Raw genomic sequence first — 19680 nt, 5'->3', positions numbered from 1 at the left:
GAATTGAATGTTAATAATGCCTTCTTTCTTTTAGGAAAAAAGTATATCTAAACGGATGTTCTCACATTTTCCTTCTTCACCCTAGAGCACCACCTTGGTGTGCTGTCTGGACCCTGGGTGCTGGAGGAGTTAAAGGTCATGGGTAAGTGAAAAGACCTTCTCTCTTGTTCTCTCACCGCTGACACCCAAGATCCCAGTTCCCTTCCTCAAAGCAGCCACTATAAATAGTTGGGGGGGGGGGTTCTCCTGTATTTTTCATTGTATATTAATTTATTCAAAGGAGATGTATTAATAGCTACTATGGACCAGGCGCTGTTTTGAGTACTCGAGGTCTTTCCTCCTGGGACTGTACCTGCTGCTAGGGGAGAGAGCTAATAAACAACTAAACATTCAATACACAATTAAATGTCAGGGGGTGATCAGTGCTATGAAGACAAGTAAGTCAGGGTGAGGTGAGAGACAAGGACAGGTAGGTGATGACAGGGGAGGGAGAGTACAGAGACAGGGACCAGGAAAGGTCCCTCTGAGGAGCTGACATCTGAGCAGAGATCTGGGTGACAGGCCAGCCTCAGCATCTGTGAAAAGCACTCTAGGCAGAGGGACCATGAGTTGTAGTAAGAATGAGCTAGAACAGGACGAGCATGAGGTCAGAACAGGATCACAGGAAGTTGTGGAGACCTGGTGAGGAGTCTGGTTTTATTTGACCTGATGAAGAAAACTTTAAAGGTTTTGAACGGGGCGGGGAGGGTGAGGGGGATGATGTCATTTAATTTCTCTTTTAACCGGATGCCTTGGGCTGCTGTGTGGTGACTAGACCGAAGCAACGAGAAGGCTGCTGACCTAGTGTAGGCAAGAGGTGATGGCTTTCCTAGGATTAGAGCAACAGAGGGGTGAGATACGGATGGAATCAGGATTTTTTTTTTTTTTTTTTTTTTTTTTGCCCCTCTGCCCACAGGATCTCAGTTCCCCGACAAGGGATTGAACCCGCACCCGCTGCAGCATGGAGTCCTAACCGCTGGACCACCAGGGAATTCCCAGAATGGGGATTTATTTTGAAGGTAAACTCAACAGAGCTTTCTGATGAATTATTCTGTGCAGATACAAGCCTATATTTATATTTGCCGCTCCCTCCATTTTTAAAATGCAAATAATAGCTTAGTATACAAACTATTCTGCATTTTGCTTTTTGTCACTTGATGTTAGACAGAGATTATTGTGTATCAGTCTGGATTAAATACACCGATCACTTTCTTCTCTGCCTTTTTTCTTTCGGTTGTGACTTGTACTTAAGTTAACATGCACATAATTTTAAAGACAAATATTTCTCTGTGGCCTTTTGTGAAACACAGCAGGTCCCCGTCCCCTCACATACCATTTACTCCTTCCCAGAGGCACCAGTTTCACCTCTTTCACCTGATTATTTTGGTATTTGCCTCCATTTTGCTAGATAACATTTTTGCACTGCTACTTCTTGACTTTCTAGTTTTAGATAAGATATCTTGATTTTCCATTCAGGAAGAGGATTGGAAGAGTAGGACTCAGCTCTCTTTTATCCTTCCTGCCCCACTACCTGTCCTCACTTTTTGTACTCTTTTTTCTCATAATTCGGTCAAATTGTAATTTTCATTAGTTCAATATTCAGTGTTAACTGGCTGATTTACGACTAATTAAACACTAATGACCACTAAATCTGTTGTAAATTATGGTTAGTTTTATTTGCTAACAACATTGTTATCCTCAGAGTTAATAATGGCCTATTTTTTTTCCTTTGCTTAGTTATCTTTATATTTGTCATGAAGTCAACACCAAAATCTTTAACAATTGTCTAAATCTTCTCTCAACATGTTCAGACACATCAGTGACATTTTACAAATTTCATTTTCTTAAAGAATTTTCTCCTAGAAACTTCTGCTAAGCTCTGTGGTAGATTGCTATCAGAAATGTCCAACAATTCCCTTTCTTGTAGCCATGTTCCTTTGCTCTGCAACTTTAAGTATACTCTCCACTTTAATTCTGAACTTGACCATGTGATTTGCTTTGGCCAATGAAATGTTAACAAGCACGGCACAGTAGTTGGAAAAATCCTTGTGCTTTGGGCTCTTGGAGTCTTGCTGCCACGTGAAGAGTAAGGTTTACCTGCTGGATAAGGAGAGAAATATAGCCCAGTCACCACAGTGGCTCCAACCACCACCACCACTTGTCAGACATGTGAGTGTGGCCATCTGGAACCAGTCAACCTCAGCTAACCTGCCAACAGACCACAGATGCATGAATGACCCTAGCTAGGATCAGCCAGAAGAAATGCCAGGAATGTGTGAGCTTAATGGTTTGTTTTAAGCCACTGCATTTTGGATTGATTTGTTATGCAGCACTAGGTAGCTGTTACAAGCTGCAACATTGGTTGGTTTGTTGTGGGGTATAAATACTATCCTGGGACTCTCTTGACCACTGTCCTTGGACTGTCTTTTGCTTTTTTCCTATATTGGATCTCCTGTTTACCGTAACCCACATCTTCCTCTTGCTTGGTTTCATCCAGTGACTTCCCAAGAAAGGGTATATGATAAGTAAATTTTTTAAGACCTTGCATGTCTAAAAATGTATTTTTAAAGAAATTTTCATACGTAAATGATAGTTTGGTTGTGTATAGACTCTAAGCTGTTAACTATTTTCCTTCAGAATTTTGAAAGCCTTTCTCCATTGCTTTGTAGCTTCCAGTGCTCCTGTTCAGAAATTAAAATTCTATGTCAAATGTTGATAAGACCACCACTCAATATCTGAAATAAAAGAACAAAGCTGAATTTAGTGCTTGCTATAGTAAAGGAGAGCTGTGCTGCTCAGGCACAGTCTCTCCAAGCAAGGCAGACTGTTAAGCTTGTCTGGGGCTTTGGGGAAGCACAGAGTTCAGGGACTGGTGGACTCTCACAGGCTTCAGTGGGTTGCCATCTGCAGAATCACAGTTCCTTGGGTGTTTTTATTGGAGCGAGTCCATCCCTAATGGGCCAGTGGTCAGAAGTGAGCAACTCATGCTGATTGGTTGGTTTGCAAAGGCATGTTCATCTGTGGGTGTTGCTTTTGATTGAGTAAGTGAGTTTAAAACCGTTTAAATGGCCATTTGTTAACAGAAATGTGACCATAGAACAATCGCCTTTACCACGTTTGGGGGAACATTTTTGTTCTCACTAATTACTGATCCTATGTGTACGATCTGGATTTTTTTTTTCCTCTTTACAATCTTGCAGGATCTTCTCCTTGCCCTAAATGTTTGAAATTTCACAATGTTGTACCATTGTGAATCTGTTTTCACTTGGTAAATCTTTTGGTCTGGAAATTCAGATTATTAAGTATCTCCTCCTCTCCATCTTCTCTATCTTTTCCTCTTTTTTAATGCTAATTTTCCATGATCAGTTTCCTAATTTTTTTATCTCCTATTTTCCGTCTTCTTTTCTTTTTGCTGATAAAATTCCTCCACTTTATATTTTCACCTTTCTATAAAGATTTTTATTTCTGCTATTGTATTTAATTTTCAAGACCTTCTTTATGTTTTTGGAACATTCCATTTATTTACTTGTTTGTTCATTTATTTGGGGGTAGAATTCTGTTCTTATTTCATAGTTACAGTCACTTCTCTGTGTGATGTTTTTGACATTTATTTGATCTTTATCTCTTCAACATTACTTTTTTCTCTTTATTTTATTTTCTATCTTCCAGGTTAGCTTTCCGCAGATACCTCATACATTGTCTTCATATTTGACAACACTTAAGAGTGTGATACTAAAATACTGACTGGAAGCTCTGAGGATGTGAGAGATGGGCTGGTCTGATGTGAATTTTCCTATATGAGCATCAGACTGGGCCGTTTAATGGGGAGATTTCTGATGTCAGTATTTTTCTAATGTCATGTCTTTCTTCATGGGCTAGTCATATATCCCAGAGAAGACTCTTTCAGTCTCCTGCCAGGAGGGCGAAGGTCTAGCTTTCAGTGTCCTGGACTCAGAACTGAGAAAGATGGATTTGGCATGTTATGTCTCCAAAGCAAAGACACATACATTCATTTATTCCCCTGTTGTTAGCACAGCTCCCTCGCCTTCAACTGCACTGGTATTCTTCCATGCAGACCATCTATTTTACTTCATTATGAAAATAAACCATCATTCTTTGCCAGTGAAGGAAAGGTCAGTTTCTGGGATGCTGCTTGGATCTGGGAATCCAATTCCTTCTAAAACAGACTTCCCAACATTGCTCCTTATTAAATCTATACCTCTTTTATTTTCACTTCCACGAAGACCTGCTGCCATTAGTTTCTAAGTCTTTGGTTTTCTGTAAATCAGATTAATTCCTAGTTTTCTCTACTGCTTGATTGAATTCAACTTTCTCAGCGCTGCTTATTCTATCACTATGTATTCATCTGCTTTCCAGCTTCCAAAACGATCCCTTCTGCAGCTCTCTCCATGTTTTGGGTTTAAGCCTGAAAACATCCCTTCACTTGTTGTGTTAGTGGGGTCTCAGGAAGGTGAGAAGGTAGAAGTACATGTTAAATCTCCTATCTTCACACAGAACCTGCTTTTTATTTTCTGTTTATGTGAAGTGTGTTAATGGCTTCATAATTGAATCTAGCTTATAATTTATGTGAGATCAATCTAAAACTGGTTTATGAAAGATGGCTTCAATTACAATAAGCATAAAGCAATGCTTTCCTCCTTAACACTACAGACAAGAAAAAATAATTTGGCACTAACCCAGTGAAGGGGGACCCATAATTATAAATCAAGATTAATATGCCTGGGAATATTCTTTACATTCATTTGTATGCCCTTGCTAAAATGCATATTGTATAACAAGCTTAATAAGAAAATTCCTAAGCCTGTGCAGACTTGTGGGAGAGGTGTGGTCATGCATAATCTCACACGAAAATCTGCCGAGGCAGTGCATCCTACAGAATTCATAATTTCCATTTTCATTCCACACAGTAGCTCAAAGCCGGAAACATACGTGTTCATGAACCTTTGCCGTGTTAATCACTTTTTCCTGTTGCACCACAAGTTTAATACAGGCTTCTCGGCAACCTGTCACTAGAGTAATGTGTTTACGAATCTTATGATAAATCACACACAAGGTAAGTTAAGATTGCTCTGTTAATTGCAGTCATTTTTTCCAGAGTTCTGCTCTTCTGCAGCCTTTTGGGGATGACTGGCTTCCTTCCCTAAAACCAAGCCAGACAACAACACACTGAAACACTGGAAAACAAAAATAAACAGAATGTACATGTAGGCAGTTGTTCGGTTATTCCGTCTCCCCCTGAAGTAACTCCTTATTCTCTCCTGAAACCACTATCCACTCTCTCTTCCTAAAGGCAACCTTCTCTTGATCCTGCCGCCTCTCGTAGGTTGCCTTGGACCTTCCAGTGGTCTTTTCGCACTTCCATCCTCTTTCATCCCTAAGCAGTGTTTACTGAGATCATTCACACCCTATTTATTGAAAGATAAATTCCAGAACAACTCAAACATAATGAGCCTCAGTAGGAAATCTTGATTTCCCACCTCAAACCCAAACCCTCACCTCTTTAACCATATGCTAGTTGGTAATAATAAAAGTTTATATAGAAGAGTTATTTAGCTATGGTGCTAAGTACTCTACATATATTAACTCTTTTCATTGTCACAATAACCCTATGAAATACAATCGATTATTATACCCATTTTTATAAAGCAGAAAACTGAGGCCAGAGAATTTGTGTAATTTGCTCAAGGAAAAATCCCTGGTCAGTGGTCGTCCATATATGTGAACCGTACCCCCATTCATCCAGTTACCCAAGCCAGAAACCTAGGAATCAGCATTAATTTCTCTCTTTCCTTTTTTCTCTACATTCTTACCATCTTAGGCGAGGCTACTGTCATTTCTCACCTGAACCAGTGTACCAGCCTTCCAACTATTTCCATTCATGTTCCTTATAGACTATTTTTCATATAGCCGGCCCCTGAATTTGATAAATCCATAAACATAATGAGAGATTTTTAACAAACTTCTTTCAAAAACTGACTTCATGTCATCAACATAGTATGGATAAAGATGTATCTTTATTGTGTGGACAACACGACTAACGAACAAAGTCTGATGGACATTTGTGGGACACTGCCCACACACAAGATAAGAGAATACACATTCTTTTCAACAACGCTTGGAACATTTACAAAACCTGACTATGTCCTAGGCCATAAGATGAGTTTCAGTAAATACCAAGTAAGGATTATCAAATAGACTACAATCTTTGATCACAATGTAATAAACTTCAAATTAGTAACAAAAAGATAATCAACTTCTCTGCACTGTTTTCCCCTGTGCTCTAGGGAACTACAATTCCCAGGCTCCCTTGGGCTCTGACAATGGGAGACACTGGCAGCACTGACCTTAGGTTAGGAGGCAGAAAGGGGAAAGGCAGGATGTTTCCTGCTTCCTATGGATTGCCTCTCTTGGCTCCCAGCTTCTGTTGGGCAGTCCCCACTTTGGCTCTGACTCACTTCAGATGAAGTGAGTTTAAGCTTGGGTAAAGCCACCTCCTTCTGTTGTCCCTGCAGACCTAGAAGTGGTAATGACTTTCTGCTGTTGATAATCTCTGGATTGCGTCGGTGTCCCCGGTTGGCTTCTCAATCCATGGCCACCACAAAATCAATTCTCTGTATTAAATTCCTCTCCAGTCAAATCTATATATCTATATCTGTATCCACCCCTCTATCTGTCATGACCAATATAACCCCATATATTTAGAAATCACATCTAAATAATTCATGAGTTAATATTTAGAAATGAGCAATTACACAGGGACTTCCCTGGTGGCGCAATGATTAAGAATCCACCTGCCAATGCAGGGGACACGGGTTCAATCCCCGGCCTGGGAAGATCCCACATGCTGCGGAGCAACTAAGCCCACGCGCCAGAACTACTGAAACCCGTGCGCCCTAGAGCCTGCGTGCTGCAACTACTGAGCCCACGCACCACAACTACTGAAGCCCGCCTGCTCTAGGGCCCGCGTGCTGCAACTACTGAAGCCTGCCCGCCTAGAGCCCATGCTCCGGCAACAAGAGAAGCCACCACAATGAGAAGCCCATGCACCACAACAAAGAGCAGCCCCCCGCCCCAACGCTCGCCGCAATTAGAGAGAGGCTGCGTGCAGCAACGAAGACCCAACACAGCCAAAAATAATAAATAAATTTTTTTTAAAAAGTGAGCAATTAAACTACATACCAACATTTTGGGATGTCGGTAAAGTATTACTTACAGGGAAATTTATATCTCAAAAAGCAAGATCTGATGTTGACCCTTCTGCAAGTTTGGCTGACTTGTTTGTGCTATATTCACCACTCTATTTGTTTTAACACTTTTCCTTTCTTTTACCAATTCTGTATAATTCTTTGATTATTGAAGCATCCATAGCTCTGTTAAAAACTTCCACTGATACTGTCCTACTGGCCTTGGAAACAATACTTTCATCATCCATGCCTGCCCCAGGCATTAACTCTATGCTGGTTTCTGTATCCTAAAATTTGTATCTCTTGCCTTGGCTTCTCTTCTGAACACCATTCCCACGTTTACAGTTGTGTATTGGACACACTACACGTTTTTCAGAACACCAAATTTGACACGGCTAAACCTAAATTCGTCATCCTGCTCCCCAGCCTCTAGAATCTGCTGTTCTTCATCCTCTGTGTGACCCTGTCACCTTCCCAAATACCCATCCTAGACACCTACAAGGCAGAGACCGCATCTCTTTCATAGTAATGGCTTTTGTTCCAAGCACAGAGCCTGACGTGTAACGAGTATGCAATCAATACATTTTGAATCATCAAAAGACTCCACCCTCTCTCTAATTCCATATCCCTATTTTCTATAGCTCTGTAATGCCCTCTCAAATGCATACTCTGCTTTCTATTTTCATGTGACTAGTCTTCTTGACTGCTTACCTAGAGAAACTCTGAGAGTTAAATTATAGCTAATCTCATAACGGTGTTCAACAAACACCACCTTAAAAACAAAATGCTTCTTAGCTAGAAAAGCAGGACCTGACTGCGGGGTTCTTAATGAGGTTAACGTAATTGAGAAAGAATGTGTTGACCCAATGGGGAGTTGGTATGCGGAAAAGACTGCAAAGGCTAATTATGCCAGCAGAGCCTAGTCAAGCTCTGCTCAGGATATCTTTCTGTCCCAGGACGCAGCTCCCTCTGGGGATGCACAAAGCCCAGTTGTTTCAACTTTTTGTTGTTGTTGGATTTAACTTCTCTAGAACCAAACCTAACCAACCCCTATATTTCTGGCAGTCCCACAGCTATTCCTTCAATTAGGCAGGCTCAGAATATAAAAATTATCTCTGATTCCCCTCTAGTCCTCACATCTATTAATACTGGACTGATGCTTTTTCATTCTTACTCTTTTTCTTTGTCTTATTTTACTCCTCTCTCCTCTCTGCCACCCATAATTTATAAGGCACTCATTAAAACATACCCAGACCAGTCCTTCAATTAGATCTCTTTGCCTCTTTCCACCCCTCCTGAGGGTCCTGCCCACAGCACCAGATTCCTCATCCTCTTGATGCCTTTTACTGCATAATGACTTAACGACTGAGGAACAAAGATTCCCAGCATCCTTTCCATCCTGGTTTTTCAAATAGGCACTGCCTTCCTCAGCGAACCCCGTGGTTCCCCTCTGGGCAGCATCACTGTGGGTTTCGGGCAGGTGGCTTTCTCCACCCTCTCCTGAACAGACTGTGCTCACACTGGCCCCCCTGCTGTTACACTCGGGGTGCCCAGTCACAGCCACACTTCAAAGTCCCATTTCCTCCTAAAAACCCCTCTTGATATCCCTGGTGACACTGAATCCTTCCTGAAGCTCTGGCCTTCTTTAGGTCCAAGGACATTTAGGTGAGATGGATTTTCCATGAAGCTAATGAGGCTTACACTTGAAGGCCCCCTTCCTTGGACAGCCCCCTCCAAGACTGTATACCTAATTTTTATTTATACTTTAGTATTTTTTCCTGAAAGAAGATCTTCCAAGTTGGAAAAGCCTGAGGTCCTACATAATCTGGATCTGTCCCTGAATTTAGGCAGTTAATTCTATTCTTTCCTTGAAGTATTTTCTGATTGGTTAGTGTACGACAAACTTGTTTTCCCAGCTTGGTATGAGCTTCTTGCTACATAATGTTGTATAGTGTATAATGTGGTAGTTAAAAGGGTCAAAAGGGTCATCAGTGGAGTCCCCCAGACCTATATCCAAAATTACCTCTGCCATTTCCTAGCTCTGCGGCATGTTTTATTTCTCAACTTGATTGAGCCTCAGTTTCTTTATCTGTTAAGTGGGAATGATTATAGCGAGGGCTGCAGTATAAAGACTAATAATATCCAGGGAAGATTATATTCCTTTATTTTCCCTTCTGATTCTAAAAGAAACTAAAACATTTTCATGGACCTCTAAAAGTATTGTGGACCCTAGGCATAGTACCTAGTGAGCATAATGGATAAGTTGGTCCTGACTGCAGTCTCCACACAGTAGAAGTCTGGTAAATAATAAAAGAGACAATGCATGTAAAGCATTTAATAAAGTGCCTGACACACATTAGGTGCTCAATAGATACTAGCCATTATTATTTTTGTTATTGTTACATTCCTCTTTTGTATCCTTCACAACGAACAAAAGAAAATAAAAGTTTACTAAATTAATTTACTAGAGCATATTTTACACTAAGCTATTTGTAGTGTTAAAAGATAAACTGAGACACACTAAAAATTTAAAAAGTTTATTTGAGCAAAAATCCACTGGAATCGGGCAGCACCAAACCGGAAGTGGTTAAGAACCACTTCACACACAGGAGCTAAGGGAAAGACGTTTATAGAGAAAAGGCGGAAAGAAAGCAAGGAAACAATTTGACTGGCTATAGCTTTAAGCAGTTGCCTTGTTTGGGAAAGCCTAGTTGGCTTTTTTTTTTTTTTTTTTTTTTTACGGTAAGCGGGCCTGTCACTGCTGTGGCCTCTCATGCTGCGGAGCACAGGCTCCGGACGCGCAGGCTCAGCGGCCATGGCTCACGGGCCCAGCCGCTCCGCGGCATGTGGGATCTTCCCGGACCGGGGCGCGAACCCGCGTCCCCTGCATTGGCAGGCGGACTCTCAACCACTGTGCCACCTGGGAAGCCCCTAGTTGGCTATTTGTGATAGGTTGTCCTTAGGTTTTGATTTATTCACCTGGATGCATTTCAGGCTTAGGTTTTGGTTTGCTTACATAGGCTACTAAGGTATTAAAGCCACATCAGTCTAATGGCCTTCTTGTTTAATTAATTTAACAGTAGCAATAGGCGTTGGGAAACAGAAATATCACTTTATTGTGTATCGTACTATACAATATCAATTAAAGCAGGGTATTATGTGTTTGCTTAAGTTTCCAGATTTGATGCACACCCTGTATTTGCAAGAAGTGACTGCCTGCCGAGAAGGCGCTCAGGTACCTTCAACTTGAATTTCCCAGCAGAGACTCTTAAATATTAGATTCTCAGCCTCCACTCAGGAGATTCTAGCTCTGTGGCTCTGGAGTGGGATCTGAAATCATGGCAGTTTTGAAGAGCAGCTAGCTTTGTTGGAAATCGTCATCATAGGCAGAGCAGCAGAGGACAGTGGTGGCTGAAAGGATGGCATGTGAGGCTATAGCTAACCCCTTCCCAAACTCTGTAACACCCACCTCCCAAGAAAATGAAAATAGTGTGCCTGCTATGAAAATTCAGGTTCAGGTCAAGTTCCCTAGGCACTCTCTTCCTGACCAGGTTGCATCTTTAAGCCTTCTTAGTAAAGTAGGTCTGGAGTCACCAGCAGAAGAGATATAATCTTGATGACAAATTGAAATTATAGTGGATTAACCACAGTTCAGGCATACAAAAATGGAGTCAGGAGGCCATCGAGGATCTGGTCTCAGACACATCTCTGCACCAATGAGAACTTGAACTTTCTTTGAACTGTACCAGACCCAAAGACACTACCAGCTGTATTCAGAACGACACTTGCCAGCTGCAACCTTATGGTCTCAAGGTCTCCCCTTGTAATTACGCAACTCTTTCAGACCCCAACCAGCCCTTCCTTAACAAGCACCCTTACTTCTTGCCAGCTCCAATTATAATTCTTGATAAACAATTCATGTAACTAGTAGTAACCTTCAGTTTTTACCTTTGTAAGCCTCCTGCATTTTGTAGTCTGGCAGAACACAATTCAAGTGCTTCTTGAACCTGTGTCTCCCAGGTTGCAGTCCTAACGAACGCCAAATTAGCACCTTTTTATTTCAATCGGGTCTCCGCTTCGGAAATTTTGGTTAACAACCCCTATTGTAGCTTTTAAGGAACTTCCAGGATAGATGTACACACAACACTAGGATGGCACATTTTCAGGACCGATTAAGTACTGCAAGCATTGAGCATTCATTCAAAGGAGGAAGTAATCACTGCAGGCTGAGTTGTTGGGAGAGGCCTCACAGTGAAGAGTGACTTGAGCTGAATCATGGAAGAAGGTAGACCTAGGATGTGTCATGGTCGGGAAGAAAGCACACTGGACTGGGGATCAGGTGGTCTAGGGATAAACCTGGCTTTGCCATTCACTAGGTGGGTGTCTTTGACAATAAAGATATAGAAAAATATAAACCTGTCAACATCTCCTCTAAACAAAAGAAATCTGATATAAGAATATTAATATTTGTGAAAATATCATTTAATTCAAAAAGCATTATTGAGAACAAAGAAGGATACACATTATGGTAAGGAATCGTCCACCAGGAAGATAGAATCATCATGAACTTGCATGTACCCCCTCCCCCACAAAAAAAACAGCCTTGAAATATGTTAATCTCCAAACTGGGAGAATTAAACACATATCTATCAGATAATGATAGGTCACGTATTTAAAACATTAATAAGCATAATGAATAATGGATTTGAACAAAAAGAAAGAGAAACTGAAGCACAGAGCTGTGAAATAACTTGCCCAAGATCATATAGCTAGTAAGTGACAGAGCCTAGACTCAAACCCAGGAAGTCTTCTACTGCCAGCCTGCAGCTAGTGGCATTATGAAAATGTATTTACATAAAAATATTCAAAATAAGTCAATTAAGCATTCAATATTCAACTCAACAAGTTAGAAAATAAAGAACAAATCCCCCAAAGAACAAACAAAAATTATCAACACCAAAAGCTGGTTCTTTGAAAAGCCTTATAAAATAGATTTCTTAAAATATTGACAGAGAAACTCACAGAGAATAAAAATGTAAGAGAGAGACAGATGTGAGCAAAGAAGGGGACATAATTAGAGAAATAGCAGAGATTTTTTAAAATTATAAATGAATAGTATAAAGAACTTTTTGCCAATTAATTGAAAACTAAAAGAAAGTGTATTTTTCTAGAAAACAAAACTTAACAAAATTGCCAAAAAGAATGAATGAAACAATACCCAACAAAGAAATGGAAAGTAGTCAGGACTCTCCCAGTACTCCTCTCTCCATTTACAAAAAGAGAAGGTGCAGACAACTTTATGGTGTATTTTAACAACCCTTTAAAGAAATGATAATCCAAAGTTTTTAGCGATTTACAAGGAGAAAGCGGAAGAGAAAGAAAGCCATGAACTTTATTTTATGAAGATATAATTACCTTGACACCAAGATGTGGCAAGGACAATACAAGAAAAGGAAATTAAAGATTAAAATTTTCTAAGTAAAATATTACCAAAGAGGCCTTTAGTCTGAGTCACAGTGGAATCTATTTGCCATGTGGAAGTAGAAAGAAGGCAGAGGGAGTCTTAACTCAGTGAAACTGCTGTGTTCTCCTCACTGACCAGTTTCCCAGATTATGAAGAGTGGGGCATCCCCCAACATGCAAAGACAATTTTTTAAATTGGATCCTTCTATGACCTGAAGAAATGTGTTCTTATTTTCCAGTGCCATTACCACTGATACTTTGCTATTCTTCTTGATCTTGGGTAGGGTGGAACATGCCCAAGTTACTGTTCACCATTATAACCTCACCAGGATACCGTACAGTCTATACTAGATTACCTGAAGCCTCAAGAATTTTGCTGGAACCAATGACTCCAAGCTCCTTCTACAGCAGATTGCACAACAGGACTGCTTTTGGTTTGAGCTGCTTTTGTTCCTCCTCTTTGGTCACATGCCTTATTATTTCTATTTTTATAGTCAACGCTTGGCTAAGTAGCAAGTTCACAAAAGGTTCTTGCAGGCTGTCATTTGTCAAAAATCTGTTTTAGTTTTAATTAATTAGTTAATTTAGTCTTCTTTATGCTGTGGATAAAAAGGCTCCCTGTATCAGAGATAGTACTTAATATGTTTTAGCTTTTCCTGCTTTTCAACAATAATCCAGTTGATAAGAGTTTTAAGAGCCATTTTATTTTATAGAATATATATAATTATATAATTTTCTATTTGCATATGGAAGACAGTATTGAATATCCATTAGGAATAAGGGCTTTGGAGTCAGAAAAGGTGGGATTTAAATCTTGGTTCTTATAGAAAATGGTCTGTTTTTTTTTGTTTTTCGCCACCCTATGCGCCATACAGGATCTCAGTTTCCCAACCAGGGTTCAAACCCGTGCCCCCTTGCATTGGGAGCATGGAGCCCTAACCACTGGACCGCCAGGGAAGTCCCCCCAATTGTTAATAGAGGTTACCTCTGGCATGGGGCAGGCACTCCACTTTTACTTTACCCACCCCCTCTGGATTATTTTAATGAGCATGTATAACTTTTGTAACTTGAAAAGAAGAGAAGGGAAGGAAAGGAATAGGAAGAGAGCTAATTTCTGTGACCTGAGGCAAACCATTCTGCCTCTCTGTACCGCAGGTTACTCATGCATTCTGTGGAGAATAGTGAAGGGTTATTATGAGGAATACAGGAGATAATGCATATAAAGCATTTTGCACTTCACTCGGCACAAATTCACCATCTAGTAAATGTTAGCTCTTACCCCTAGGCAAAGTGCTTAACTCAATATCTGGCATGTAGTAAGGGCTCCAAAAATGGTAAGTAGTCGAACAAACAAGCAAAACATGACAGGTAGTCTTTCTTTTTTCTTCCAGTTTTACTGAGATGTGATTGACATACAGTAATGTATAAGTTTAAGGTGTACAGCATAATGATTTGAACTTCCACAGTAAATTTAGTGACCATCCATCATCTCCTATAGATACAAAATTAAAGAATAGAAAAACATTGTTTCCTTGTGATGAGAACTCTTAGGGTTAATTCTCTTAACTTTCACATACATAGCATACAGCAGTGTTAGTTGTGATTACATCCCTAGTACTGATTTATCTTCGAACTGGAAGTTTGTACCTTTTGACTGCCTTCATCCAGTTCCCCCTTCCAGCGCCCCCCCCCCCACCTCTGGTAACCACAATCTGATTTCTTTTTCTATGAGTTTGTTTGTTTTTGAAGTAAAATTGACCTACAACACTATGTTAGTGCACAGCGTAGGGATTCAGTATTTCTTAAATTTCAAACTGATCACCACAATGAGCCTAATTACCATCTGTCACATACAAAGATATTACATAATTACTGACTATATTCCCTACACTGTGCATTTCATATCCATGACTCACTTATTTTGTAACTGGAAGTTTGTACCTCAATCTCCCTCACCTATTTCTCTCCTCCTCCCACCCCCACTCCAAATGGTAGGTATTCTTACTAACTGTATTTTTAAATTTTATTTTGCTCCTTCTTTTTTATGGCTAGAAGGTTTTCCTTGTATTTTGCTTTGAGCTGTTTGCAGTTGGTTCTTTGTTTTAAAGAAAAGGTACGCCCAAATTGAAGGACAGTCTTCGAAGTAACTGGCCTAGACTCTTCAAAAGTGTTAATGTCGTGAAAATAAAGGAAGATTGAGAAGCTATTAATGCTAGTTATTTCTGATATTGATCATTGAATATTCATTAATATCTGAAATTATATTAAAATAATTAGTTACTAAATAAATGTAGATAATGTAGAAACACTGTGATCCATCGCTAATAGGATGTAAATTGATATGACTTCCCTGAAGGATACTTTGGCCAAACCTTTCAAAAACAGAAATGCACACACCTCTTGACCCAGAAATTCCACTTCTAAGAAATTATCCTGCAAAGGTGCTTCTATTGGAGTAAAATGAAATGATACAAATAAAACGGTATATTAATTGTATGAGCAAAGTTTAGAAACTCACTGGACCATCAGTAATGGGATGCTTAAATAAATTATGATAGACTCATACAGTAGAGTAAAATAGACTTAATAGACTGCTTTAAATATACTTTTCTGGAAGGAATTCCAAGAGAAGGGAAGTTAAGAGAATAAGGCAAAGTATAGAACATTGGGCAGAATGTGCCCCCATTTGTGTGTGGGGAAAATGTATGTATGTATGCAAGTATATACATTGATTTTATATGCAACTATTTGTATTTTAAATGTACGTATACATATATTTGTATGCTTACATATGTCTATATACATACTTTTTTTTTTTTTTTTTTTTTTTTTTGCGGTACGCGGGCCTCTCACTGCTGTGGCCTCTCCCGTTGCGGAGCACAGGCTCCAGACGCGCAGGCTCAGCGGCCATGGCTCACGGGCCCAGCCGCTCCGCGGCATGTGGGATCTTCCTGGAACGGGGCACGAACCCGTGTCCCCTGCATTGGCAGGCGGACTCTCAACCACTGCGCCACCAGGGAAGCCCTATATACATACTTTTTAATACATTCATATATGTATGTATTTGTAAATGCATAGAATTGAGAAAACTGTGAGCTCCAGAGAGGAGACTGAGTTACCAGGAGATGGAGGGTGGGTGAGACTTATTTACCTTGGTATGTTACCATTTTGTGTTTTTTGTGTTTGGGGCAGTATACAGGTATTACCTATGAAAAAAAACCCCAAAACTAAAGAATATAGAGACAATGCAGAATGTTGGAGAGCCAATCTGAAATCAGTTGGAAGGAGTGAACATTTGTCAACAGCGTGAGTGCAAGCAGATGGAAAGAGAACTGTACTGAACAATTCTCCAAATATAGAAACAGTCTACTGGAGAAAGTCAGACAAACATGGCGTGTCCAAAAATCTGTTTCCAGTTTAAAGCTTATCTTTTTATGGAGTGAGGATTTTCACATGACCCATTTCTTCTTTTTTTTGCAAAACGAAGGTAAAGGGGTTGATTTTATTGTATGTGAATTAAACTTCAATTAAAAATATACTAAATTTTTAAGAAGTTAATGATGATGACACAGTCATACCATGGAATACTGCTCAGCAAGAGAAAGTAAGGAATTACTGATACACACACAAGTTGGATGAATCATCAAGGCATTGTGCTAACTGAAAAAAGCTTGTCTCAAGAGGTTCCATGCTGTAAGATTCCATTTATATGGCTTTCTCAGAGACAAAACTGTAAAAAGGAAGACAGATCAGTGGTTTTCAGGGACTAGGAGTGAGTGACTGTAAAGGGATGGTAAGAGAGAGTCTTTTTTAGAGGGTGGGTGACGGGATTGTTCTGTATCTTGCTTATGGAGGGTAGCTGCATGAATCTATACATGTGGTAACATTCATAGCACTTTACCTCAAAAGAAAAAATCAAAATAACTATATGATAATTTATAAAATAAAAATGTTTTAGGTTAAAACACACACACACCCCAAAATGTGGGGATTCTTGCAAGAGCATAGCTCCAAGGTAGAGTTCATAATTTTAGCATTTAAATTTTGATTCTGTACCAAGAGTCAACAAGGTTTTGCTGGTGATTTGAAATTGTAGTCACATTGTCCTTTTCAACATGGCAACCTTAACCCTCTCCATGATTCTCTCAGAAAAAGTCAGGAAGTAATTCCAGAATCTCATCATTACAGAACACAGTGGCTACACACAGTACTTTCCCTCCCATGTGAATGTGCCAGCCTAGTAGACATTGGTGGATGGTCACGACATACCCGGTAACACTGTTTTACAGTTCATTGTTACAACACACCCCAGGTGCTGGCATGAAGATAACTCAACAGAAGTGAAGAGCCACAGATTCTAGGGCAGTGTCAGATCTAGAAAAGCAATCACAGCACCAGTTCCTTTTCCCACAGTGGCTTAGCAGCTTCACGACTCTCCAAGGTAGAGAGGAGAATCAAGTCAAACGGGCCTTGAAGACAAGGCATGAAATACCAGAGGTCATCTTTGTTCCTGGTTGTGACACTAAACAAGTATTTGCTGATATAAGCTATTACACATTCTCCCCACTTCTTACCTAAGCAGTCAAAAGTTAGCTCTTCTTGGAGCTGTAGATAGGGCAAAAATCCTACGTAGCATTCTTTTTCTTTTTTAATTCTATGTATTTATTTTTTAATTGAAGCATGGTTGATTTACAATATTGTGTTAGTTTCAGGTGACAGCAAAGTGATTCAGTTACGTGTATATGATTTTTTTCAGATTATTTTCCATTATAGATTATTACAAGATATTGGATATAGTTCCTATGTTACACAGTAAATCCTCGTTGCTTATCTATTTTATACATAGTAATGTGTATCTGTTAATCCCATACTCCTAATTTATCCCTCCCCCTTTCCTCTCCCCTTTGGTAACCATAAATTTCTTTTCTATGTCTGTGACTCTGTTTCTGTTTTGTATATAGATTCATCTGTATTATTATTTAGATTCCATGTAGAAGTGGTATCATATGATATTTGTCTTTCTCTGTCTGACTTACTTCACTTAGTATGATACTCTCTAGGTCCATCCATGTTTCTGCAAATGTCATTATTTCATTCTTTTCTTTTTTTTTTTTTTTTTGCGGTACGCGGGCCTCTCACTGTTGTGGCCTCTCCCGTTGCGGAGCACAGGCTCCAGACGCGCAGGCTCAGCGGCCATGGCTCACGGGCCCAGCCGCTCCACGGCATGTGGGATCTTCCCGGACCGGGGCACAAACCCGTGTCCCCTGCATCGGCAGGCGGACTCTCAACCACTGCGCCACCAGGGAAGCCCCGATTCTTTTTTTATTTAAGATGCCTTTCCTTTTATTTTTTTAAATTTTTAATATTTATTTATTTGTTTATTTATTTACTTATTATTAATTTATTTATTTTGGCTGCGCCGGGTCTTAGTTGCAGCATGTGGGATCTTTAGTTTCAGTATGTGGGCTCTTAGTTGCAGCATGCGGGCTCTTATTTGCAGCATGCGGGATCTAGTTCCCTGAACAGGAATCAAACCCGGGCCTCCTGCATTGGGAGCATGGAATCTTAACCACTGGCCCACGAGGGAAGTCTCTATTTCATTCCTATTTATGGCTGAGTAATATTCCATTGCATATATGTACCACATCTTCTTTATCCATTCATCTGTTGATGGACACTTAGGTTGCTTCCATGTCTTGGCTATTGTAAATAGTACTGCAATGACTATTGGCATGCATTTATCTTTCTGAATTAGAGTTTTCTCTGGATATCTGCCCAGGAGTGGGATTGCTGGATCATATGGTAACTCTATTTTTAGTTTTTAAAGGAATCTCCATAGTGGCTGTATCAACTTACATTCTCACCAACAGTGTGGGAGGGTTCCCCTTTCTCCACACCCTCTCCAGCATATATTATTTGTAGATTTCTATTCTTTCATAACCTACTTATTTTACACATCTGTCCTAGACTTCATCCCAGATAACCCTAGAAAAAGCCACTTGTTATGGAGCAAAATGGGCCGATGGATTGAATTATCCCTCCACTGAGGAAGAAACTATCCTGAGAAGGCTGCATAAAGTACTTCCTGGTTGAAAGGGCTCTGGCGTCAGCGTCTTGAATTTGAATCCCAACTCTGAAATGTATCAGTTGTGCGACCTTAAGTAAGTAACTAAACTTCTCTGGCCTCAGTTTTCTTAATTATAGTTGCTAAAGGGACTTACTGAACTGGGCAATAAGATTAAATGACATAATGCCTATAATGTGTCTAGTACGAGGTTTAATGCATATTCAGGACATGTGCACCATTTTCACATGTGAGGTCATTAATGTGACCAGGAAGGGGTGGGAGGTTCCAGGAAGGTGTTTAAATCCCTTTTGCCTCCCAGTTCCTCTACTGTGTTTAGGGTGACCTACCACATTCCCAGTACAACTTGACCTGCTTCCCTGCTAGGCTGGTTCCCATCCCCTTATGTCCTTTGCTGAGCTGCCAATCAATCTGGGAAACTAATCATCACAGAGATGTTAGTGACTTTATTTGACTTCTCCACTTAGAGAGTGGTGGCTTAAGAAGTGTACTTTAGGCAGGGGGCAGCTGGGGCCAATCAGCAGCCTTCAGGTAATACCTCTTTCCATACAGGTCAGCCCCGCAGCCTGGGCTGTGAGTTGGCCACCCACCTTACACGACCGGCTGGTTGGGTAGGTGGGTGAGGCCACCCTTCTCATGCTCCAGGATCCTTGTGCACATTGATGACACCCATCTTTCTGCTTCCCTTCTTTCCTTTCCTTTCCGTCCCAGATCAGAGTGCAGTAGGGCTCATTAAAGCTTTATAGGGATAGTGCCAATAAAGAACTTCAGGAACTGGGCTTGGTCTGGAGAAGACGTATTAGTTAAGATCAACTGTGTACGCTCTGGGAGTCTTTGGGTGGCCACTCCTTCCATTGGTGTTTAATATTTATTGCTTCCTCATAATCT

General features: G+C 40.3%; 1 protein-coding gene across 1 annotated transcript in view; it reads left to right on the top strand.

The window, feature by feature from the left end:
* The first annotated feature begins 552 nt into the window (after positions 1-552).
* SLC35F5 (solute carrier family 35 member F5) overlaps positions 553-19680 on the top strand; it is a 135490-nt gene continuing 116362 nt past the window's right edge. Inside the window, exon 1 of the mRNA XM_060016921.1 lies at positions 553-1058. Within this exon, the coding sequence (XP_059872904.1) occupies positions 1040-1058 (19 nt within the window). The 5' untranslated portion in view covers positions 553-1039. The remainder of the gene's footprint in view (positions 1059-19680) is intronic.

Source organism: Delphinus delphis, chromosome 7 (genome assembly GCF_949987515.2).
Source record: "Delphinus delphis chromosome 7, mDelDel1.2, whole genome shotgun sequence".
In the NCBI taxonomy this organism is placed as follows: Eukaryota; Metazoa; Chordata; class Mammalia; order Artiodactyla; family Delphinidae; genus Delphinus; species Delphinus delphis.
Note: the sequence above shows the minus strand (reverse complement) of the source record. Positions and strands in the feature narration are given on the sequence as shown.